The 24853-nt window shown below is 50.4% G+C and overlaps 1 protein-coding gene across 4 annotated transcripts; it reads right to left on the bottom strand.

The window, feature by feature from the left end:
* Positions 1–142: 142 nt before the first annotated feature.
* UBE3B (ubiquitin protein ligase E3B) lies at positions 143–24853 on the bottom strand. Of its 4 annotated transcripts, none has more exons than XM_017814290.1 (29): positions 24590–24676; positions 23944–24046; positions 23323–23516; positions 22767–22887; positions 21413–21472; positions 20952–21056; positions 20762–20858; positions 20025–20110; positions 19294–19376; positions 18242–18347; positions 17473–17593; positions 16664–16841; positions 16108–16277; positions 15201–15368; positions 14256–14427; positions 13547–13665; positions 12828–12942; positions 12350–12449; positions 11872–11991; positions 11363–11539; positions 11172–11282; positions 10462–10599; positions 10229–10294; positions 7961–8019; positions 6215–6397; positions 5647–5758; positions 5232–5324; positions 4374–4579; positions 143–439 (listed from the first exon to the last, which is right to left on the bottom strand). In XM_017814290.1, exons 3-28 carry the CDS (start codon positions 23481–23483, stop codon positions 4388–4390), a joined length of 3213 nt encoding a protein of 1070 aa, XP_017669779.1. In that variant the 5' UTR covers positions 23484–23516; positions 23944–24046; positions 24590–24676; the 3' UTR covers positions 143–439; positions 4374–4387. The 4 variants fall into 4 exon arrangements, with proteins under 4 accessions (XP_017669779.1, XP_017669778.1, XP_017669777.1 ...); XM_017814289.1 differs by lacking the exons at positions 143–439; positions 24590–24676 and adding exons at positions 1936–2413; positions 24740–24853; XM_017814288.1 differs by lacking the exon at positions 143–439 and adding an exon at positions 1936–2413.

Here is a 24853-nt window from a genome sequence, read left to right as displayed (position 1 = left end):
GGGGCTGTCTGGGCCCCTCAGCTCCACCTGTGCTGCACCCTGGCCCCAAGTGCCCACCTCAGTGCTCATCCCAGTGCCCCATCCCTGCCTCTGCTGCTCCACACGGCAGGCATAGAGAGGCAGTGACAGTGGGAGGGCCCAAACCACCCCCAGGGGAACCTGCAGAGAGTCTGTATTGAACAACTCGACCTTAGAAACAGCCACAAAAGCACTTTTGTGAGCACCAGTTCGGTGCCACTTACCCAGGCGTGGCAGTGCCACAGGGGTGTGCCCCCTCCACCACCAGGGCACTGACCTGTTGCAGGAACTGCTGTACATCTTGGGAAAGGTGAGCAAACAAAAACAAGCTGCAGGAACATCAGATCTCGTTATGCTCAGGGATGTGGAGACCAGAGCACGGCACACACTCCTCCCTCTCCATCTCAGCCTGTAAACAGCCCTGGAAAAGGGTGCAGGCCAAGAGGTTGTGCAGAACAGGGGTATCAAACAGGAAATACCAGTCTGTGGAGTGTGGGGCTTGGGAGAGCCTGTAGGAGCAGGAGAGGAGCAGCAGAGCAACTGTGTGCTCCCAGACCCCCTGTGCCCACACAGCAGCTTCCGTGGCTGGGACACCCAGCTCTGCTCTGTGCCAGCACTGCTGAGGGAGTACCAGCCTCCAGTGACCACTCCCAGCTCCACCCCGGGCAGTGCCCAGTGTTTGCATGGTCCTAGTGCCCTGGATGGCCATGGTCCCACCTCACCCTCAGGATGCCCCAATCCAGGCTTGGATGCTCAGCTCCAGGCTGGGATGCCATGAGAGCAGGCGCTGTGCAGGCTTGCCTGGCTGCTGCCAGCTTTCTGCCTTGGCAGCATCTGCTGTGGGGGCTCTTTTTGCTCTTTCTGACAGTGCCAGATGCCTCTGTGTCAAAACAATGGCACTTGCACACTGACTGGGAGCCTCTCCCTCGCTCCATCCCTGCTCCCATTCCCCGCGGAGCCCCAACGCCCACGGGGCCGGCCCGGGGCACCATGGGCATGGGGAGTGGGGCAGGAGGGCTCCAGAGCAGGGACAGATGGGCAGCAAAGGGCCACAAGGTCACGCACGTCGTGGGGGGAAGCTGGAGCAGCAGCAGGCACAGCTCCTCACTCCTGCCAGAGCCAGGCCAGGGGAGAAATATGGAATATTGTCATCAACATCAAACCCCACATTGGCTCCAGTGGCTGAACCTCAGGGCTGTCCCCCTCTCCTGTGCTGGGGGATCCCGCCTGGGTTTCCAGCCCATTTCCTTCTCTGCCAGTGGTCCCAGTCACCATTCCCAGACATGCACCAAACACTGCTCACCCCAGCACTTGTCGGGCTCTCCTCTGCCTGCATCCAAGGAGCACTAATATCCTCAGGAAGGTACCAAGGACCAAAGTCACAGCACCCTGCAGGACCAGGTAAAGCTTCTCCAAGCATATTCCAAGACACAAAAGCAAATCCTGCTTCAAACAACACTGCCAGGTCCCTTTGGGCTCAGCAGCCCTTGGATCACCCCATCAGCACGAGCACAGGCACTAGGAACCAGCCTGGCAAAAGGGATTCCCAAGGAAGCACCTAGCTCTGTTCTCTGCCTGGAAGAGAATCCCAGAATTCCAGACAGGTTTGGGTTGAAAGAGACCTTAAAGCTCATCCAGTTCTACCCCCTGCCATGGGCAGGGACACCTTCCACTTAACCAGGTTGCTCCAAGCCACATCCAGCCTGGCCTTGGACACTTCTAGGGACAGGGCAGTCACAGCTTCTCTGGGCAACCTGTGCCAAGGCCTCACCACTCTCAGAGCAAAGGCAGATTCCCACTAAAGGCAGGTGCTCTCTGAGAGGTACCAGCCCCCCCCACTCTGCTCTCCCCTCTGCCAGGAGCAGCCCACCCAGGCATTCCCTGCCCTAGGAAAGGACAAGGAGACATCCAACCACCTGAGCTCAAACCAGCTTTATTTTCTCTGCAGTTCTGACACACAGGGATGTAACCAAGGTCTCCACGGCAGCGAGGCTTGGATAGAAAAGCTCCTCATTAATCTCCCGTGGCACAACCATCCCTGCCCTGCACAACACCTGCAGGACACACAGAGCAGGCAGGACTGACACACCTTCCACACCTTCTGCTCAGGTAAACACGCATTCCAGCCTCCCCAGGACACAGAAATCAGCCCCTCCACAGAAATCCTAGTCCACAGCTACTGGGGAGTCACCGTACAGTCACATTTTATACACCAGCTACAATGGGGAGCAGTGTCTCGCAGTGCAACATTTCCAGGTTTGGAGGGACCAAGCTAAGTCTGTAGGAAGATCTTTTCTAGGAATTGTACTCCTGAGGAACAAAGGGAAAAGGGGAGCAAGGATTTTATTTCAGTGTTCAACAACTCATTGTGCTCTAGTTCAACACACTGCGTTTCCTAGAAGAAAAAAAGGAGATTTTGGGTGGCATTTAAACTATGAGTGGTCCAGGCCAGTGCCTAGACCTCCCAACTACACAGTCACCAACTGGTTAATGCCAAAATGCTCTATGTAAAAAAAAAAATAAATAAATTAAAGAGAGAAATTTCCTATCATCCTTAATTTCTCTAATTTCTCTGACTCACAGCCCAGTGCCCTGAACCCTGTGGATGCAGACATTCCTGTCCGCACCAACACTTCCCATCACTCCTGTTTAATATCACGGATTTGACAGAGAAAAAGGATCCTGACATTGCTTTCCAGATGCATTTCCAGGCATCAGTTCTAAAAAAAGGGTTATTTCTCTGAAAACCATCTGCAGCAGGACAGGAGGATGAGGCAAAGGCCACCTCTCTGCTCATGGTTGGTCGGTGCCGAGTGTTTCTGATCCATTTGAAATGTGGAACGTTGTGGGAAAGGGGGTCTCTCAGAGCCCAGGAGCCTCCTCCGTGCTGAGCACACGTGGGGACAGGAATCCCATGGGATGGACCAGCAGGGCAGCAGGTGAGGCAGGGTACAGCCAGAGCAGGGTAAGGTTTGCCAGTGCCAGGAGGGGAAAGGAAACCCAGGGCAGACACCACTAGCCTGTGCAGGAGCTTGTTTTATTAGTGGGGAGAAGGTGACTGTTTTCAATCCTGTCCCAAACAGGGCAATGCCATGGTTTTCCTCTGTGCCAGAATCCCAGCATGGACAGGACAGCCCAGGAACAGCCCAGTCTCTCCTCTCCCTGGCCCAGGCTGGGGCAGGACTTGCAACAGGACAAGGGACCAAGGTGGGAAACTGTAGAGACACTTTATCAGCGTCTCTGGATTTCCTCAGAAATGGCAGGAAGGGTCCCCACCTTCCCAACACCCCTGTCACAGCCTGCAAAGTCGCCTGCTACAGGCAAACGTCATAAGGCCAGAAAGAGACAAAGCGACCAAAATAAACAGTTTGGCAACAAAGCAAATATGGCTGTTACACAGAGACCCAGTCCTGGGTGGAAACAGCACATCTCCCTAACAAAAAGGGCCTGCAAACAAAGTGGAACTTCCATCCAAGAGGAATTTTGCTAGTGGAGGTTTCCAGAGAGGAACCTGTCCCGCCTGAGCACTGTGCTGGGGAGCGAGGGCTGCCTGAGCTGTGTCCTCTGGAGCTCCTGCCCTCTGGAAACTACATAAAATTAAACCTTTTCTGCTCCTGAGAAATTGAGACACATTCCCTTCCCATCCAAAGCCCCGGCTCTGGCAAGAACTTGGCAGAGGCACAGCTGGCTCAGCACAGTGACCCCACGCCTGCTGCTCCAGCTCTTAACCTCCAGCACTCCCAGACCTTCCCGAGAGCCACAGAGTCCATCTGCTCGTGTTTAACCTGCTGCTTCCCGGGTCTGGCACGTGGTTCCTTCTCTGAGACACACCAAGGGCCTTGGAGGGCACCTGGAACCCCCCTGCAGTACCTGAGTGAGCAGCGCCCATCTGGGGCACATCCAATGCTACTGCCTCCCACTCGTCTCCCTGTGGGCTCTGTCATCTCTCTGCCTTTCCCACAGACTCACTTCCACTCAGAGCAGCTCCTGGGAAAGGGAAAAGCAGCACTCCCACAGCAGCAGCTGCCCGGCCTGCCCAGCCTGCTGGGGGTCTCACGGTCACTAATCTGACTGGCACTTGGAATGTTCCTTTTGTGCTCCCCCGGGGTTTTGCTTTGAAAGACGATTTATGTGGGTGTCAAGTGAAGTGTTTTGGGTCAGGCCCATCACCTCCTCCAGTCTGGAGCCGTGCCCAAGAAGAGCCAGCCCTGAGCCCAGCAGCTCTTCCCGGGATCCCTGTAAACCTCCACTCCCAGCTGCATGTCTCCAGCCCTCAAGTGAGCCGTGGCTCCCGGGAGCTGATCCAGGCTCCGTGCACGAAGCCTCCCCTCCGGCAGCAGCTCCGAGCCCCATACCGAGTGCAGGCCGCCTAGGACAGCTCAAAGCCAGTGTTCATGCTGATGGCATAGCGCAGCTTCTCCCTCAGGATGCTTTTCTTGCTGTAGTTGGGCAGCTTGAGGAGGTTGAAGCAGGTGGAGGAGGTCGGGAGCCGCCCGCCCGGCTCCTTCTTGCGGATGGTGAAAAAGCCGCGCAAGACGCTGCCCAGAGTGTCCCCCGTGTCCTGCAACAGGCACACAGCTGTCACCTCCCCCTGTGCCACGGGGCCTGCACACGGGCAGGGCTGCCAGTACAAAACCTGCCACTGGCAACAGGGAGAGCCAAACCCCAAGGCTCTGTCTGCCCACAGGGAGTTCTGCTTGTAACCGCAGTGCTGTGACACGGGCAGAGTGCGCAGGGAGACAAGGGAGGGGGGGAACAGGGGAACACAGGGAGATCCTGAGGGGAAAACACAACCCTCGACACAGGCAGAGAGAGCCCAGAGCAGCTGTGTGTGGGGAGAGGCAGGTGCAGCCATGAGCATTCTATTGGGGTGGGGTTGTTTTCACTGTGTCCTATAGAGCACAAATAGAATCATGAAATGGTTTAGGTTGGAGGGACCATAAAGCTCATCCAGTGCCACCCCCTGCCATGGGCAGGGACACCTTCCACTAGACTAGGTTGCTCCAAGTCCTGTCCAACCTAGCCTTGAACACTTCCGCAGCTTCTCTGGCTGCCAAATTCTCTGGGCAACCCCAGGGCCTCAGAAACCTCACAGGGAAGAATTCCTTCCTAATGCTAACATCTAATCTTCCCACTTTAAGACCTTCCTGGTCAGACAGAGCTGGGGAAGTTGGGGAGGGAATGCCTAAGCCAGGAGCAAGCAGGGTGCCCACCTGATCATCAGAGACTTCCACACAGCGGATGGAAAAAGGAGGCTTGAGGTAGGCAAAGCCCAGAAGTGGAGGCCTGGAGCAGCTGGTCACAAACTGAAAAAGGCATGGAGAGTCAAGATGGGAGCAGAGAGGGCAGGAACAGCCACACAGAAATAACACAGCACTGCTGGGACTGGCACTGTGCACCCCAATAGCACTGAGCTCTGGTGCACAGCCCTGCCTGAGGAGTGACAGCTGTGCAGAGCATTCGTGGTGACACCAGAGCATTTACAGGAACTCTGCCTGCTGGGCACGTTCAGGTGTCCAGGATTCTGATACTCCTTTTATTAGTGGCAGAAAGCACACAGGGAATTGGAGAACAGCACTGGCCCACCCACCCAAAGCCCAGGCTGGGCTGCCATGATTTCCCACTCACCTTGAGGAACATGGCTCTCTCCTCGGGGCTGAAGTCATTGGCCAGGATGTCCCACAGCCAGATGATGACCCGGTGACTCCCATGGAAGCCCCCGTAGTACACGGTGTGTTTTCTGGGGAGACAAAAGTTTTGCCAGGCCTGTGTCACAGTAGCAGGAGGGGCACAGCTGACAAGTGCTGCAAGTCATGTAGGATGGTTTGGGTTGGAAGGGACCTTAAAGCTCATTCTGTTCCAAATCCTCTGCCATGAGTCAGTTCACTGGTCCAGCTGACACTGGCAGCGCTGAGTCCCCACCAGCACTTACTGGGCACTTGGTCAGAGGAAAGGAAAGGGCAGGGAGAAATTCTGCTCCCAGGAACCAGTAGAAGAAAGGACCCTTCCCATTCATTAATTATCCAAATTAGCTTTAAGGAACATGTTCCTCAGCTCTGTCTCTGCTTGCTCCTCAAATTCCAATGAGGAGGAGCACAAAGTTGTGGACAAGCCAATCTCCTCCAGCTCTGTGATGAAGGGGCTCAGTTTACTGGTTTGCTGGGGGGAGTCCTAGCAGAACGAGCTGCTCACTTACTTCAGGTCCTCGAGGTCAATCTCAGCGTTGTCCCCGGAGATCAGGCGCTGCAGCTCCGGTGCGGAAAACATCCGGATCCACTCGGGCTTGATGATGGACCTGAAGCCGCTGATGAGAGCAGCTGTCTGGTTCTTGATCTGGGTGTGCATCCGGAAGTGAGCCATGAGGTGGATGTAGCTGATTCTGGGGGGGACAGGGCAGAGCAGGTGGCAGGGAGGGATGGAGCAGCCAGGGGTACCCCCCATGCCAGTCCTGACCTGTCTCTCCAGCCCCAAAGGGACTGTCACTGCCTGGAAAGGGATTATACTTTCCCATCCAGGGCTCTGAACTTTATTTAAGCACATAAAGATGTTGTTCTGCCCAGACTTTGCCCCCTTCCCCATCTCTGTGATTCTGCTCATTTCTTGGAGCTCCTGCACAACCCAGGGACTAATTGGCTCCAATAATCCCTTGATCGGCCTTGGCCAGACACAGCTCACAGAGGGGAGCACACACCCTACTCCTCTTTAAAGGATCAGATCCTCAGGCAGACACTCCTCTAGTGCTCCTGCCCCCATGGCTGGAGAATGAGCACACCAAAACCACACAGCACATTCCCATCTCCCTCCAGGAGTGTGGAAGAGGAGCCCTGTTTGTTACAGGGAGGCACCATCAGGCTTTCTCTTCTCACCCACAGGCAAAACACCTGAACTTGCTGATTCTTCTTCCTCAGCTCCCTGGCAGACCCCACCATGATCCCACTGACTGGGTTTTTGGCCAGGTCACCTCACTTCATAATTCCCAGACAGAGCTGTTCCCAGATTGCTTCATGTCCCAACACTTCTGCTCCTTCCCAGCTCTCAGTTTGTGTGCAAAAGTTTCAAAGTTTCCACTGTAAATGATTAGAGCAACATCCAGGACTTTCAACTTTCTCCCTGAGCTGACTTCTGACAAGGCAGAGGAAGATTCTTTCAAATGCAAACTCCCTGGTCAGAGCTGGAGAAGGGAAAAGACTGGGAACATCAGACTGCAGAGCACGACTAGCACAGCCAAATCCTCAGGTAGGACGCAGCTTTCATTTGCCATTAAAGAGAACAACCCCCAGATTACCAGTTCAAACACACATCTGCTTAATAGATATTTCATCCTGCTTTTATGATCACTGAAGGGGATAGGGAAGAGAAAAAAAAAAAGAAGGGAACAAAAAGGTGGGGTTGGCTTTCAGGCTCCCGAGTTGACATTTGAGATAACTATCTAAAAGCCGGTTATCTGTGAAAATAGCCCCAGGGCTCGGTGTCTCCTCTCATTTCCTGTGTCTAAAGAACGACTGTCGACTGCATTTGAATTCACCACTGTCTGCTCCAACCACGGTGCTTTATACAACTGCCACATGTTATCATTCTGAGGAGATCTGTCTGCTCCAAGGTGTCTTTGAGCATCTGTGCCCTCTGTGTTCACCACCGTGTGCCTGAATTGCTTTGAATCCATCTGTCTGTATCCATCACCATCATTAAATCCTGCAGAATCTCCCTGACTGTGTGCCTTTGACCTCAGAAGTGCTGTTTCAAGAAGTAAATTGTCAATTTTTATTTTGCAAATCAAATTTAATATAATTTCTGCCGATGAACTGTAACCAGCAAATTCCATTAAGATATTTATGTGCTCCTTCTACTCCAATCTATCTCAATTCATTCCAGATGCAAGCCCAAGGAACTAGAATAAAGTATTTTGCAGTAGTGACCTTAAAAATGTAATTGCTGTACTTACTTATTTTCATTGGTAACGGGAATGGTCTTCCCTCCAGGAACAAGTTCATGGCAAACAAGCTGAAGGAAGAAATGATTGGATTGCTAATTACTGCCTGGAACCACAATGGAAGGAAATACCATACCAAGCTGTTACCTCCCCATAAAACATTTATTTTTACAATAAAACAGTAGGATTTAAATTTAAGTAATAATCCTGCTTCTGCCTTGAACCAGTTTCACTTAACTATTAACAGAGCAATGGAACAGCAGGAACTCCAACTCTCCCACCAGCAGAGCCAGCCCTTCTCCCAGGAAGCCTCCTCTCCAGCCTGATCCATCACTGCTGAACCGCACACAAATCAATTCCAAGAGCCCTGGGGGACTGTCACAATCCCAGAATCCAGGGGCTGAACAAGCTCAGAGCCTCAGATAGCTCAGTCTAACAGCACAATCCAAAACTGGCTGATCCACAAGTCTTGTCCAGGAGCTCCTGTCCCTCCAGCTGGGCACTCCAGGCAGGAAAGGAGAGAGCTGGGAAGGATCTCCCAGCCTGGTGCTCCCCTCCAGCTCAGGGACAGTGCAGGGCCCTCCAGGTGCTGGCTACACATGACTCATCTTTGCACAAACTGAGGCAGAAAGTCTTTATTCACACATCAGAGCGGCCTCCGTGCCTCAGCTCCAGGGGAATTCCAAGGTCAGGAGAGAGCACAGCTCAAGGAATGAGCTCAGCTCACCTGTGCCCAACACCCCTACTCCAGCAGGGACACAGTTCATTCAGGGTTATCCCACCTGGCTCCTTCAGCACAGCCAAAGCACAGGGAAAACAGGAGAGCCTGGTTTATTTTTAACCTTAGTGTTCCACAGCCTTCTGTATCTCATTGCTGGGCTCTATACCCTGTTTCCAACTTTTATTTTTCAAAAAAGCCCTCAAAGCTGAACCCTCAGCAATCCTGAGGCAGCAGGAAGGTGTCCTGCAGTGGGCACAGCCCCTGGTGGTGCAGAGCAGGGTTGTGTCCACATCTCACTGTGCAGGTGCATTTTCATGGCTAGTGCTGCTCCTGGACAAACTCGCCAGCTGAGGAATAAAAACGGAGCATGCAAAGCTCTCAAGGACAAGCTGCCCCAGACAGACACTCCCTGACTCAGTGGTCTCTGTGCCACTGGATCTATCCTACTCTCGGCGCCTGGGATCAGCACAGGCTGGGGGCTCCCCATGGAATTTGCAGCCACAACACACTGACAGCAAAGGCATTTTTATCTTATCTCTCCAGATTTTCCAGCTACGCTCACACAACATCACAGAGCCCAGGGCTCAAGTGCAATCAAGTACCTTCAAGCCTTCCTAGGGGACTGACAAACAGCTTTTTCTTCTCTAGGCCAAGAGACCTCCTCACACACTTCAAGTTTCTCTGACAGAAATAGCTATGCTGAAAGAAAAGGAATTTCTCCCCACATAGAGATTCTTCTTTAAAAGAAAGGAAAACCAGTTATGCAGGGAAAGCGTTAAACACTTTTTCAACTAGAAAGGAAAAAACCCTGGCAGCAGAAAAATTAAGGGTCAGAGGGCAACCTTTTTGTGGAAAAAGCTGTTCTCTGCTCACAGCTAAATATTGAATCTCTGAGCTGAGCTCAGAGAAGCCCTGAAGCTGAGCCAGCCTTGCAGCACAGGCATTTCTTCTGTAAAGAAGAACAGAGCTCAGCCCTCACCACAATCAAACACAAGTTCATTTCCCAGTCAGTCCCATGGGGATTCCTGCTCAGATGGGCCACACAGAGCATCCACCTGACTATGCTCAGAAATACAGTTCCAGAGTAAAAAGTGCGAGCTGGGACACACTCCTGGCTTTTAGGTGCTCAACACCAGCTCTCAGAGAGCTCAGCAGAGAATAATATTTGTTTTCTGCTGGCAAATTTGACTGCAGGTGTATTTCTCTGCTCTAAGGACACCAAATCTGCTGCTTCTGGCACCCCAGGCTTTACCATAGCAGCAGGTAACAACCCTCAGGACCCCTCAGTGCTTCAAAGGCTCTTCTGGTAGCACCAGCCAGACAAACGAGGAGACACTCCCATGTGGATCAGCTGGGATCTAACCAGGAGGAACAGCCAGGGCTGTGGATTCTATCAGTGCCTAGAATTCTGCTCATCATCACCTATCAGGAGCTGGACCCTGATGATCCTTGTGGGCCCCTTCCAACTGAGGACATTCTATGATTCTACTCCATGACAGCACAAAGAGGGTGTCTGGGACAAAGGATAAGGTCCAGCATCTCACTGAATAAAAACCTACCTGACCCATCACATCTTCATCATAGGACAGTGTTAAGCCCAGGTCACTGATATCACCATCATAACGCTGGAGAGCAACAGGGAAAGGGAAAGAAGGTCAGTGTTCAGCAGTAGAACCACCAGTTACATCCAGGGTGGTTTTAAAAAAGTTCAGTACCCCAAAGGCACTTGTAACGGACTATTTCTAACAGCAGTGATCAGGGAGGAGAACAACAGGAAAGTTGATGCTCAAACCTTAATTGAAGTGAGATTTTTATAGAACTCAGAGTCCAAGGAGGGAAGTTCATCCACGGAGCTGTAGAAGACACTGTGATGGTGCCCAAGGAGCTGACTCAAAAAGAAGGAAGCAAATGGTACATCCACAACTATTCCCTGTGGTCAAGAAAAATGCACAGGTAAGGTCCTGCCCCATACATGTTATGTGTGATAACTTTGGTTACCTGCAAGGCCTGCAGGTAGAGCTTGTGATGTGGAAAAAGTCCAAAGGGCATCTTTGCAAGGCATTGGAACCAGCTACAAAACCCACATCCTCTTAAAATCCATTAATTAGTGCAGCAAGTGCAAAAAGGCAACAGGGGAACTCGATGTTTCCTTTAAAAGAACTTACATGGAGTGGGTCATTCTGTCACTCCATCCTCCTTTTTGACACGTCCCTTTAAGGTACCAACAAATGGATCCTTGGAATGTGTAACACCAAAATAACAGACTATTCCAGCTGGTGCCCCCAGCACCACGAGGAATAATCAAAGTGTGTCCCAGGTTTTATGTCCAAAATTATTCTTAACACATGCCAGGCTGTTCCACGGTGAGTATTTTTGTGCAAGTCCTTTTTCCAAACTCACCTCTTCAGTAGCACCTCCCCAAGCACAAGAGATGCACTCAAAGGTACCCCCACAGAACTGTACCAACAGTGACAATATTCTGCTATGGTGCTTCTGGCTCACCTCATATACAGCCTTCCCAAGCATCTTCCCCACAAACTCAAAGAGCTGGAGGTAGTTCTCATGGATGTAGGATGTTGGGGATGGATACAGCCTCTCATCACCACTGGTGGTCTGCACAGAGAGGTAAGAGCACAGTGAGCCAGGCTGTTCCTGTCTGCAGGGGGTCACCACAGTCAGCACCTGAGTCATACCTTGAACAGGTTGAGTGCAGGGTCAAACACTTTTTTAATTATCTCTTCCAGAAACTCTTTGAAGACCCCATCCTGATCAATACCAGCCTCATCGACTCCCAGATCATTCACAAACTTCACTCTGATCACTCCCTTCATGGCGTTCTGGGAAAGCTGCCGGAGCTGTTCATACCCATCCTACACAGACCAGGAGATCCAGAGCACAGTCACGGAGGGAGACACGTAAAACACCCACACAGACATTCAGCAGAGAGAGGAACAGATACACCATAGAAACCTGCATTGCTATTGAACCTTGTGTTCAAAAAGAGCAGCATTTTCTGAGTCAAAACTCCAGGTCTGGAGCAGCTGAACTGAACAAAGGTCCAGCATTTTTCCTGTATCATCAGTTCTGAGACTGATGGGTCCCTCAACACCCACAGAGAAGGTAAAAACACACTCTGGGCCCATGTTTTTGTCAGGCCAAGGTGCTGCCCTGTTGGCTGGCTCCTGCAGGACAGGTCCCTCACCTCCAGCATCCGTGAGCGGCGGATGGTGATGTGTGTGACGTGAGGGGACGCCGAGCTGGTTTCAACCAGCCCCAGCTTCTCCTTCTCCTTTGTGACCATGTTTCGGAAAAGCAGCACCCTCTTCAAAAAGAAAACAAATGTCAGTCTTCATCCACAAGGATCCTTATCCTGCAGTGCAGCAGGGCTTTGGAACACACACCCAGAACTACTCCTGGTTGTCCCGATCCCAGCTGGGCCCAGAAATGCCACTGGCACCCACTCTACGCCATGCAGCTACCCACACAAATCAGTTCTGTCTCAACAACAGAAATCAAGACATTTAGAGGAAATATACTGGGGAGAGGTGGGAAGGAAGGAAAAGACTTCTATTCAACTGGCATTTCAATCACAAAATGCTCCAGACACGTGTCCCTTCCACCCCAGCCCACCCAGCTCAGTGCCTTCTCAGCCTCCATCCTCTGCCCCCCGTACCACTCACGTTCTTGTGGGGAATGACGTGTGGGATGTACTGCAGGAGCAGCTGGGCTCGTTTCTTGTCCTTGTCCAGCTCCTGGAAGAGCACACTGGGTTTGAGGTCCCTTTACAAAGAAAGGCAGAGTTTCAGAGATCCCTGAGAAATGCCCAGGTGTGGAGAATAGCTGGGGGCAGGAGACAGGAAACCTGCAATGATTCAAAGATGACTTAAGTGCTCAGGTTCACCCTTGTAAGAAGGTGAGAACACTGGAGGCACTCAAGCTCTTGGGTGCTGAGTCAGGTTTCAAAGCACCACCTAAACCTCACACTACGGAAAAGCAGCACAACATGTGGAGTGTCCTTAACTGCAAACACAGGGACCAGCTCTCACCTCGATTTCACAGGCAGAATTTAAAGAAGGGATCCCAAACCAGGCTACACAGAGGACCCGGGGCACTGGGACAGGCACAGAACCGCCCATGACCCCTGCCCTGGACACTCACTTGCGCAGCCAGTGCTCGTCGGGAGCGAAACGCCGGCGACAGTCCCGCTCGTACAGAACCATGAGCCAGCCATGCACGGAGTGGAACAGCTCCAGGGTCTCCCCTCGGGCATTCTCTGCACAGAAGGGACAAAGCAGCCATGTCCAGGCACCTCAGGAAACAGGAGTGGCCAGGAGCAACCCACTGATCACCAGCCACAGTAACAGGACAGGTGTGTTCCTCCTGACCTCCACTGCCCTTGCAGGGACGGACTTTGTGCCTCGCAGGAGACACAGTGTCTTCTTTGATCAGAGCTACATCAAAGCCATCTCATTTCACAACAGAACTGGACTATCTCATCTAATTGCCAGAGCTGAGCTGTACCCAAATTAACCAGCAGACAGATCAACACCAGATATCTGCAGAGACCTGAGCAGGCCTGGTCCCAGCACTGCATTACTGTCCAACACACAGCCCAGCCGCACTAAACTTCATCCCTGCCAAAAACCAACATGCCTATCATGCCTGTTTGTTACACAAATTCTTACTGGAAATAGGAGAGTGCTCAGTATTTGGTGCCAAGCACGACAGTGGCATCTGGACATCAAGAGACTGGGACATATTCCCATATAGTAGTGGGTTTTGTGCCAAGTAATAATTAGCAGAAGCTTCAAATTCCAAAATTAATGCCATTTGTTGTTCTAACAGTAGTATCAACTCAAGCTACTAAAAGCACTTACCTACAATTCCATCCCAGATCATCTTAAACACGAAGGAATTCAGGAAAGAGGAGATGGTAACGAGCTCCTCCAGCTTGAATGAAATCTGCTCTTCATAGACCTCTATGTCATCAAGAATCCTGTCAGAGCAAACAAATGCAAATGCACAAGTGTAAATTTAATTCCCTTTTGAAATTTTCATAAAGGCACATTATCCTTTAGCAGCAGCTCTTATTTCTATGACAACTGACACCCATGAGGATCTAAAGTCATAAACAACTAAACCTTATTTATGGATTTTGATTGATAGCAGATCCTAAGAGAAGATGGTATGAAAGTCTGAGATACAAGCAAAGCCAGAGTTTCAGGCTTAGAAGGACCTGCGCTATCACTCCCAAAAAAACTTTTGCACCATTCAAGCTAAGAGAACTGCCTCTCCTAACCAGCAAGGGCAATCTTTCACCCCCTTTCCCATCCTTTGGGCTGTTTCTTTCTCCTCCCAGTTTTATTACCAGTCCAGTCAGCTGGATATTCCTGAAGCAGCACATGGCTGATGGGGAAAGTCCTTTTGAAGCCCTTTATTTCTCAGGACTTCATCCTAAAATCTTGCTGCTTTACCCTGTCTAATTATCTTCATGAAAAGGCATAAAACCTTAACTACTTCTAAAACTTCGGGAACACAACAGCTTCATATTACAAATGCAGGGAGCAGCCCCCACATGCTACCTACGTGATGAGGTGGCGGGAGCAGTCACAGAAGAGCATCAGCATGGCCAGCAGCCTCTTGGATTCCTCTGTGTCATTGTTCAAACACTCCAAGAAGAGTTTTAACCCACCCTGTGGTCCCAGCTCACAGATAAAAGCCCACAATTTGGGCAGCAGATCATCCAGGTAGGTGAGACCTATGAAAATATAAAGCACACAAAATATAAAGCTCTTTCTGCTGCCTGTGAAGTCACGAATGTGACTTGGAGCTCAAAGACCCTTTTGCAAAGCAGAAGAGGAACATGAGCATCCCATTTGGCTCCCAAGGCTGTCTGCATTAACAGGACATGTACAATTACCAGAAAAGCAGAAAAAAAAAAAGCTTTTAATGAGGCATTGTTTACACACCTTAAGCCTTTTCCCCCTAATTTTTCTGCAACTTCAGAAAATAATGAATTCCTGTGATCCCATCACCATTCCAGTATCTTGGATATGGGAATACAACAAGGCTGTACCCCTGGTCACCACTACAGCCACAAAGCACCCACAGCTTTGCACTCCCTCTATCCACCAGATCAAAGCAGTGCTGATCTCCTCCTCCATCCATTTCCAAGACAGGTAATTTGTTTCCAAGATGTATGAAAGCATCCAGTGTTCCCACCACAGAAAGATTAATATTGCCAGCCTTCCCAAAAACACTGAGTCAGGCTGAAGTTTGACATGGTGTAAGCAAGGTTTCACAAGAGGAAAACTTGCTTCAATTTGTATTCTGGAGAGTTAATGCTTGATCAAGTAGTGCTGAATGTTATTGACCAGCTGGATGATTCAGGATGGAACAAGCCTTCCACCCCAGCCAGTCAATAAGCTCTTGTCAGTAATAAAACTACCAACAAGTCAACAGAATTTAATAAGGGAAATCTCTTTTTTCTGCACATTGGAAGAGATTTGAAGAGCACAGAGGGGCCCTGACCTGTGAGGATCTGCAGGCGGATCTGGGTGAGCGTGGTCAGGGTGGTCTGGTACAGGACACAGATGCTGCAAACCTTCTGCACCTCCGCGGAGTCCACGCGCTTCCCCCCCACCGGCTTGAGGATGTTCCGGACAGAGGCGGATTTCTGGAACGCTCTCTTGAACAGGTCTGGGGACAGGGAAGCACAGAAGGGATGTTCAAAACCATTCCCACTGCCAGAGAGGCAGGGTTAGATGGGATATTGGGAAGGAATTCTTCCCTGTGAGGGTGGTAAGGCCCTGGCACAGGTTGCCTAGAGAAGCTGTGGCTGCCCCATCCCTGAGAGCGTCCAAGGCCAGGCTGGACAGAGCTTGGAGCAACCTGGTCTAGTGGAAGGTGTCCCTGCCCACGGCAGGGGAGTGGCCTAAATGATCTTTAAGGTCCCTTTCAACCCAAACAGCTCTGTGATTCCATGATTCTGACTGCAGTAACCACAGGATCTGGTGCTATGGGCAGCATCTAGAAAATATCTGATTTACAGTTACTGCAAATCCTCTTCTGCATCTGTCACAGGTGCACGAACCAGCTTCACCTTGCTTGTCACAGGGGAAGCTGCCCCTCACCTTACCTTGGGAAATACTAAGTTATGCAGTAAACACTTCAGCTCCAGAAATGATGAAAAAAACCTGCTAAAATAAGCAAATATTTTCCCAGCACCAAATAAGAGATTTTGCCCCAGGTCACTGAGCCACTCTGAGCAGGAATTACAAATAGGAGAGATCATATCCCCACCTCAGCAGCAGCAGCTGCTGCAAGTAATTACTCAAAGCTTTCAGCATAAGTGGAAAAGCCAAAGCCCTGCGAGTCTGGGAGAGAGACACATGTACAAACACACACAACCCCCCCCCTACAACCCTCCAGAACTGACTTTTCATAGGAAGGCTGTTCTGAGGGGAAACTGGCTGTGCTGGCAGCTGAGCTATTTCCTGATTTTCCAGCAGCTTCTTGCTGAGCACATCACTGAAGAGGATGCGGATCATATGGACTCCCCAGAGGTGCTGCAGTTGCTTTGTCAGCAGAGGCATGGACTCATTCAGTCTGGAAGGAAAGGCAGGGAGGCAGGTTGGAATAGAACACCAGGCAGTGACACTGATACATTTGCTCATAATCCAAATTGGAATATGCTCCCACCCTACAGATGGTCCTCATAGGAAGGGCTGATACACAGGTGCTGTATCAGTGTACCAGTATGGCCACTGGTCACCAGTTTAACTACACGCCATGAATTTACTCATGGAATAGTCTGTGTATGAAAGCAACAATTTACATTGTGCAGACAGAACCTGAAATATCTGAGAAATTATTTTGAACAGGTTCTCACTGTTCATCTCAAGACATAAAACACATTGCAACATATAAAAAACCCGAAAATAAATAAAAGGAGAGGCTTAATCATCTCTCCCCATAAGGTCCTTCCCACTCACCCATAATCCACAGTCTGTGAAAACCAGCCCAGAACAGGGTGCCAGTGGGTGAGGTTGGATTTCTTCTGTGACACGTACTTCTGGCAGTAGGAGAGCATGTGGATGAGCACCCCCACAAAGTGGGCTGTCTCCTCCTCCAGGACCTGGTCATTCAGAGAGCCCAGGAACACCAGGTTACCTGGAGGAATGACCAGAAAAGTGGGACTTAACAGGAACAGATGCTGTGGGACAGTGGTTACAGGTAAAACCAATCCTTCCTCAAGGCCAGGAGAGGATTTCTGTCAATAGTGATTCTTAGAGGTCACCCTGCAGCAAGCCATTTCCAGTGACATCCCTTTGGCCACCTTCTCATCTGAGTGCCACCAACACCTTCTACAAAGGACTACAAGTTACAGTCCATGATTATTCCAGAGCTCCAACTGTTAATCTCACTACTTTTACCGAACTGTGAATTTAAGTATTTCAGCAGCATGTCCATTTAGGGAACTGGATCCAAGTCTGCCACTTTTCAATACTTTCTCCTTTCTTGGAGTCCAAGTCAAAAGCTGGCAGAGATGATGCTTCCCAGCTCAGCATGATGACATGGAGACAAAAGCAAGTCTCTGACCCTTCCTCCATCTGCAGAGGTCTTAAACCACGTTTGTAATGTCCCAAAATATGTCTCAGTTCTTATTTGGAAAATATAAATAAATCATTATCTAAATAATGATTAAAAAATGATGAGTTGGAGGCAGCTCTGACCCACGGAGAAAGAAGATCTGACTCAAGACTCTCTTCCAAACATAGTAAGAAGTGTTGCAGGTGCTTACCCAGCAAACAGAGAGTGTGGCTCCCCTCCAGGCACACACAGACATCTCGGCATTGAGCCTCACGGCTCAAGAACAGGATGAACTTGCGGAACAGATCGTGAGATTCTATCACTGCCAGACGCTGAAAGACACAATTGACCTGCCCGTGAGGCACCACACAAAGCCCCACACCTGATCTGCCACAGCACCTGGGACTGGCCTTTCTTTCCAAAGAAAGCAGCAAGTTGAGACTGTTGCCCTACAGAGAGTTTGACATGGAGCTGGCCTGGGAAATAAAACCCCTTGCAGGTGAACAGGTCATGTAGTAGTTGTAGACAGAGCTTTGCAATCATCTGTCTGCAAGGACACAGGATGCCCATTTGGCACAAAACCTGCCTGTCTGCACCAAGCAGATTAAATTGGATTAATGGACAGTCCACTAGTTACCTCCTCAGATCCTCTGCCATGCAACAGAGTGATTTTTGCTTTGGCTCTGTCTATGGTTACAGAAATGGAAGAGTAGGGCCATGAAAAATTCAAACTGTTGGTCATATATGCCTTTATTACTTATTTACTTATTTTAGGGCAGTTCAGTCCATCATTCCACTGGTGTTAATAATGTCTGTATTATAAATCCAGAGTATTTGTAAGGATCAAGCACCTTCACAAGAGTTGAAACTGGCAAAGAGAGAAATGCAAAAGCTCTGTTCCAAGAGCTGATAAAATGGAATAACAAGTGGCCTGATGTGATAATCAGTAGATTCTTGGTCCTATGAGATCACCCACTTACCTCAGGAGTGAGAGTAGCAAGGTGAGTCATTATAGCAGGCACAGACATGATATGGATCAGGAAGGACCTCAACAGATTGTCTGAGAACTGTGCAGCAACCACAGGGCTACAGAGAGAGAGGAACACTTCAGAGCACAATCTGGCCCAGAAAAGCAAGACAGCCTTCAACTGAGCTGTTCAGAACCGGTTACTGATTCTTCCCTCAGCAGGAATCAGAAAATCATGGTTTGGGTTGCAAGAGACCTTAAAGACCATTTGGTTCCACCTCCTGCCATGGACAGGGACACCTTCCACCAGACCAGGGTGTTCCAAGCCCTGTCCAACTTGCCCTTGAAGCATCACAAGAAAAACAATATTCACTTACACCTCTCTCCTCAGAGCAAGTTCACAGAACTGCTCTGGCTCAAGGGAATATAAGACAGCTCAGAGAATAAAGCATTTTTACACAGCACACCCACAACACTCTCAGGGTTAAATGGTTCACCTCCTAATTCCCCTTCTCCCCAGTGCCAGAAAGTCAGTAATTAATTGCTTTCCTTAGGAAGAAGCTGGGTGACATGGACACTCACTGCTCCTCTCCTGACCATCACACCCTCACCATCCCAGCAGTGACAGCGCAGAAAGGAAGTGACACCCAATTAACCACTGAGGTTTTAATGCTCATTAGTGGCTCCAGGTTTCCAAAGTGTTCCTTCAGGGACAAACTTTTCCCCTGCAGATGGAGTAACAGGTACACCTGCAGCAGCAGTTCATCGTGGAGAGGCACAACCAGCTCACCTGGAGAGCTCCAACCCTTTTGAGGTTCAACAAACAGACCCTGCAGTCTGAGCTGAGCTGCACCCTCAAGTGAAAGCTCACACTAATTACTGACTCAAAGGCATTCTGAGCTGAAAAAGGATGACAGCAAAGCAAGCCATTTGCCTAAAGCAGCTTCTTTCATCAGGGTGATGCTCTCAAAGGGATGAAAACACTGGCAGAAGGAGAAGTCTTTAAAAAGCACAGTTAAGACAAGTTTGGCTATAAATCCCTGGGAGCAGCTCCAGCTCCCTTACCGCAGTGCCAGGGAGAAGATGGCAGTTAAAGAGCCCTTGGACAAGGAAGGTCTGGATCTTGCCAAGCCATTAGTTAGCAAAATCTGGAATAAAAAGCAAATAAATAAAATAAAAACCTTGTAGTACTCAGGAAAAAAAAAATTATGATTACTCCTGAAAGACATCAAGTTTATTTAATGCAGAGAAAAAGGACACCAAAGGAACCAAAAATCCAGTTCCTACAAGTTATTTGGCAGCACTAGAAGGGCTTCAGGTTAATAATGGCAGAACAGAGAAGCTGCACTCAAATCAGACACTCTACAGCACTTATTTCTTTAGGACCTGTACTCACAGGGTGTTCAGGTTTTCCTAATTAACAGGCAATAGAATAGTTTGGTAATCTAATTCTCATTTAAAAGGTTAATTACATAAGTTCCAACAGAGCAGTAAACAAACCCAACCCATACAATGTGGAAGCAGCAAATTTCAGGAAAAATATTTAAGATTCCTCCTTGTCCATCTCATCATGAGATGATTAAGAGGATTTTGATTCAGCAGTACAGACAGAAAGGAGAGAGTGGGGAGACTCTGTTTTGCTGTTTTGAGAAAAATATGATCACAGACAACTCCCCAGCAGCTTCTTCCTGACACTCCACCAGAGATCCAAATAGCTCTCTTAGGAGAAGGAGCACAGGCAGGACTGGGGTTTGTCTGGATAAAGAGGAGATAGGAGTGTACCAGCTGAGACTGACCTGCAGCACAGAATAAAACCCCTTCTGGTTCAGGTGTCCCATGATGTTTGCACAGATGTGGTTCATTGCAGGCCTCAGGGTTTCACCTTTGGGTTAAAGCACTGGTGTCAACAAAACAGCATCACAGCCCCACTCTGCATTTCCCCACACACAACACAGCACTTTGGAACTGCTCAAGCCCTCCTTGCACAAAGTCCTTGTCCTTATCCACAACCCCATCATTTGGGCAGCATTTCACATGGTCTTGCTTGAGATGGAAGTCTCATTTCCTCACAATATTTGTCTATGTGTATTTCCTACAAAAACTGAGAGCTAAAAGCATATCCCCTTATCCCCTGAAAAATTGGGGTGGGGAATTGGAATATTATAAAAACATTGTAACAACTGTTGGTGTCCTAAGGGAAACATTCTAATCTCAAGGGGAACGGTCTAATCCCAAGGGAATCCCTGTTTTGTGCAAGCACAGGAGCAAAATGAAACTTTGTGGTAACCGTGGGGAGGGAACAAGGTGCAACAACACAATCCCAAAATGGTTTGGGACCTTAAGGATCATTCAGTTCCACATCCTGCCATAAGCAGGACAACTTCCACTAGCCCAGGTTGCTCCAAGCCCCATCCAACCTGGCCTTGGACACTTCCAGGGATGGGGCAGCAACAGCTTCTCTGGGCAACCTGTGCCAGGGCCTTCAGAGGATTTTAATAGTGAGTCCCAAATCTTAAGGAATTAATGCACAAACCTTTTCCCCGGAGGATTTTCCAGGTTGAAGTGTCTGTGAAGGTGACAAGCATTGTGAGGTGCAGATTGACCAGTCTGGAGTCCTGCAGGATGTCAGGCTGTGATAACAAACATCAGGGTTAATAAACCTAATTACCTTCATGCCAACTGTTAAATGAAGGGAGAGAAAACACAAAGAAAACAGTCCTTACCTTGAGCTGCTTGAGAAATTCACAGCAAAACCACAAAATATCTTTGATCTGCTTTATCCATAGGAGCGTGAGATCCTTGGAGAGAGCCAGGGACACGTACCACACCTGAGGAAGGGGGATACACTCCGTGATCAGTGCTTGTGCTTGGCAGAGCACATTGCCACAAGTTTTGTAACTGACCCCAGACGTGGGACCAAGATACTTCTCTCCCCAAGTTCCCTGGTCAAAGGACACCACCCACCCCAGAATCAACTGCTCTTTAACTCCCAAGGCTGTACACAATAAAAATATCAGAGCAATACTAAAGGGCTTGTCCAAACTTTCACCATGGAATCTCTGCAGAGTTCAGAAGCTTCTGAAAGCTAAAAATTCAAATATCACCCATGTAAATCCCCACACATAGAATTAAAAATAACAAACAAACAAACCCCCCCACTCCAAATCAAACCCCTCCTACTGACCTTGGGCTCATTCTCCACATCCATGCTGTTAAGGATACAGCGGCACAGCTTTTCAAATCTCTGGGGAAATAATAAGGTGGGATTAGTTCTAACTACAGGAAGGGTTGTTCTGGAAAAGCACGAGGAACAGCTCAGCAGAGGGAGCAAGATCTCCCTGGATCAAACAGCACATGTTCTACACACACACACACACTCCAGCCAGTGCCGACGGCTTCTTCCCTGGAAGCACATGCACACTGCTGCTGGGCAGAATTCCCTCCTTGAACACAGTGCTCATCCACAGGAGGAATTCCTGCAGCCTCCCTGCTAAACTCCCTCCCTCACCAGCACCAGGAAAAGCATCTTCCTGCTGGGGTTCAGCAAGAATAGCTTAGTGCCAAGGAGTGCAGCAGTGTCCCAGACTCCTGGACATCCCAGCAGAACTCAGCCATCACATCCACAATGCCTGAATTATCATTTCAGTCCAGTTTTACATGTTCAGGCCATGTATTTCCCACATGTTTGCAAGGCATAAAGCCACTCTGAGCTAAGGAACTGGCTGCTGGGGTTATCCCAGCTGAGAGCAGTGTCTGGAAATGGAGTGGGAAGGAGTAGAGTCCAGCCCTTGGCTCAGCACGGGATGGACTCGCTGCTGGAAGGGGAAGGAGACGAGGAACTACAAGGGATTATTTCACCAATGCACCCAATTGCTGCAGTGCAGAGCTTCAGAGGGATGCTAGGCACTTAAAAATGTGTATGTAACATGCACAGGGCTTTTTCTGATGCTGTATCTAGAGAAAACTGCATTTGCAGCACAGACTTCAATGGAACAGAGATTGAAAAAAATCACCCACTGCTGCAGTTTAAACACAGCCTTTCATTTCCCAGTTGTTTCCTTACAGTCAGCCCTCACAGTTTCCTGGAGCAAAATTCATCATCTCAGGGCTTCACTCTGAACCCACAAATTCAGGGCATGGTCAGAAAGACAAGCCATATATATCAGATATCAACAGACATAGATCAGACACAAAGAGCCAGCATAGCTCATAGGGAGGTGCCACAAGGTCCCTGCCTGGGGAACTGCTGTGCCAAAATCCTCAGCACTGCTCAGTTCCCACAGCTGGCACAGTCACCAGGAAAAACATCCACCAAACCATGCCCTGAATACAGAACCACTACTGAAAAATTCAAGGCATCTCCTGTTTCATTCCCACAGGCAGATCCCTTCAGGAAGGACCAAGAGACAGAGACCACATTGCTGAGGCCAAAATACATTGCAGGAACCTACAGGATCACTGGATAATGAATTAAACATATTTAACATGCTAAAACATATCCTCAAAAGAAAAGCAGCAGGTCAGGGCAGTGTCCTCACCTCCTTGTCCTCTTTGGGATTAAACACAAACAGCAGCTTCCTGGCAATTCTGAACACAGACAGAGCACTTCTTTTACTTGAGCCAGATTCATTTGTACCAAAGAAATCATCCACCTCCTTCCTATCAAAGTGAGAAAAATGAGTTGTTAAAAGCCAAGAAAACCTCTCCAGGTAAAAGCAAAGGTAGAATTCCAGGAGGAAAAGGGGAGGGAAAGGGAAAAGGGAAGGGGAAGGGAAATGGAAAGGGATAGAAAGGAGAGGGACATTTTACAAGGGCCTGGAGTGACAGGACCAAGGGGAACGGCTTCCCACTTCCAGAGGGCAGAATTAGATGGGAGATTGGGAAGGAATGGTTCCCTGTGACAGCCCTGGCACAGGCTGCCCAGAGAAGCTGTGGCTGCCCCATCCCTGGAAGTGTTCCAGGCCAGGTTGGACGGGGCTTGGAGCAACCTGGACAAGTGGAAGGTGTTCCTGCCCATGGCAGGGGGTTGGAATGAGATGACCTTTAATTCCCTTCCAACCCAACCCACCCCATGATTCAATGAATCCCACACACCTGATGTCCCTCTGGAGGCGGCAGCGGCACAGGAACCTCCTGACCAGGGCCTGGAGCTGCACAGCCGCTCGCTCCCTCTCCTTCAGCTCCCGCCGCTCCTCCCGCGCCTGCCGCGCCTTGTCCAGGAACTGCGCCCGGGAGCTCTGGCTGGCACTGAACATGGCTGGGGCTCTGGGGAGCAGACACCTGGAAAACTGGAAGCAGAGGGGGGAAAACACACAGGGTAGAGCAATTCTCTGCCTCTGAACTGACTGCAGCAACGTCCAGGGAGGGGCTGAACCCAACAGCAGAGGAATAAATGTGAGCACACACAGGCAGGGGCCTGTCATGGGGCTGCCCCAGGACACACACACTGACACAGGACCTTCCAGCACAGTCCACAGCTGCTGCAGGCAGGGAGATTTTGAGAGGAAAAAAAATAAATAAACTGGTGTTCTGACACTGTTTTCCACTCCTGAACTCCACCTCCCCTTCCAGCCTCTATTATGTTCACAGGTAAGAACAACTCCACAGGCAGGGACAGGGAGCAAAGGGCACATGGGACACTGATTTATTTCCACTCACCAGACAAAAAACACTCAGAGCCAACAGGAACTTTATAAACAGTGATAAGGAACTCACCTGAGGGGTCCCTTCTTCAGGAGAAGTGTGTGGTGTTCATTTACACACACACATGATCCCACCCAGTGCCTTGGGGCAGCTCCTGCACGGATCAGCACATTCCCTGTGGGTGGTTTGGAGGTTTAGAGCTTCCCTATGCAGTTCTAAGTTCTTTGGCCAGATTTCCCTCTCGGTGCACCAGCAAGGGAAGGGTAAGTGGGGAAAGCTCCAGGAGAGGAGAAGCAGCCCCAGGGCTGTGGGCAGTGGCTGCTGGGGAGCAGGGATAACTCCGTGTGGGAAGGACAAGGCGATCCAGGGCCACAGGGACCGGCGAGATCCGAGCAGGTGCCACCCCCGAGCTGTGGGGGCAGGACTGGGAGCCACCACAGCCCCCGAAGGGGGCTCCACACCTCGGGACTAGGCCAGGCCGCGAGCAAAGCAGCCAGAGAGCGACCCCGGACCCCTCTCACAGCCCCCTCAGGACCTCCTCGCAGCTCGCCCGAGACCCTCTCGCAGCCCCCCGGCCGCTCTCAGAGTCCCCTCAGACCTCCCTCAGCCCCTCCAGTCTCTTCCCAGCCCTCCAACCCCGCTCACAGCCCCCCCGCTCCGGGCCCAGGCTCCCTCCGCGCCGCTCACCCCGCGGACCTCGCAGCCCCCGGGCCCTCACCGTTGCCCCCGGCGGACGCTCGGCCCGGGACCCTCCGGGACCCCCCGGTCCCCTCGGGCCGCGGCCGGAGCCCCCTCCTCGCACCCCGGGTCCGCTCCCCGGGTCCGGCCGCCAACCCGTTCCACCGCTGCCGTTCCGCTCGTTGCTCACCGGTTCCGCATGGGGAGAGCAACCGGCGCTGGGCCCCGCCGGCACTGGAAAGGTCGGGCTGGGCCAGGACAAACCGGGTCGTGCTGGGCCGGTCCGGTCCAAGCCGGTGAAGCG

This window comes from Lepidothrix coronata, unplaced genomic scaffold, assembly GCF_001604755.1.
Source record: "Lepidothrix coronata isolate B3197 unplaced genomic scaffold, Lepidothrix_coronata-1.0 Scaffold44, whole genome shotgun sequence".
In the NCBI taxonomy this organism is placed as follows: domain Eukaryota; kingdom Metazoa; phylum Chordata; class Aves; order Passeriformes; family Pipridae; genus Lepidothrix; species Lepidothrix coronata.
Note: the sequence above shows the minus strand (reverse complement) of the source record. Positions and strands in the feature narration are given on the sequence as shown.

Bases quoted from the DNA above. Each gene is read 5' to 3' on its own strand.
- UBE3B (XM_017814289.1), bottom strand. From the start codon at position 23,483: ATGTTCAGTGCCAGCCAGAGCTCCCGGGCGCAGTTCCTGGACAAGGCG. The intron at 20,859-20,951 runs GTAAGGACTGTT...TTGTTATCACAG, and splicing joins AATTTCTCAAGCAGCTCAAG to CCTGACATCCTGCAGGACTC. The intron at 4,580-5,231 runs GTGGGCACCCTG...TGCCTGTTGCAG, and splicing joins TGGAAGTCTCTGATGATCAG to GACACGGGGGACACTCTGGG.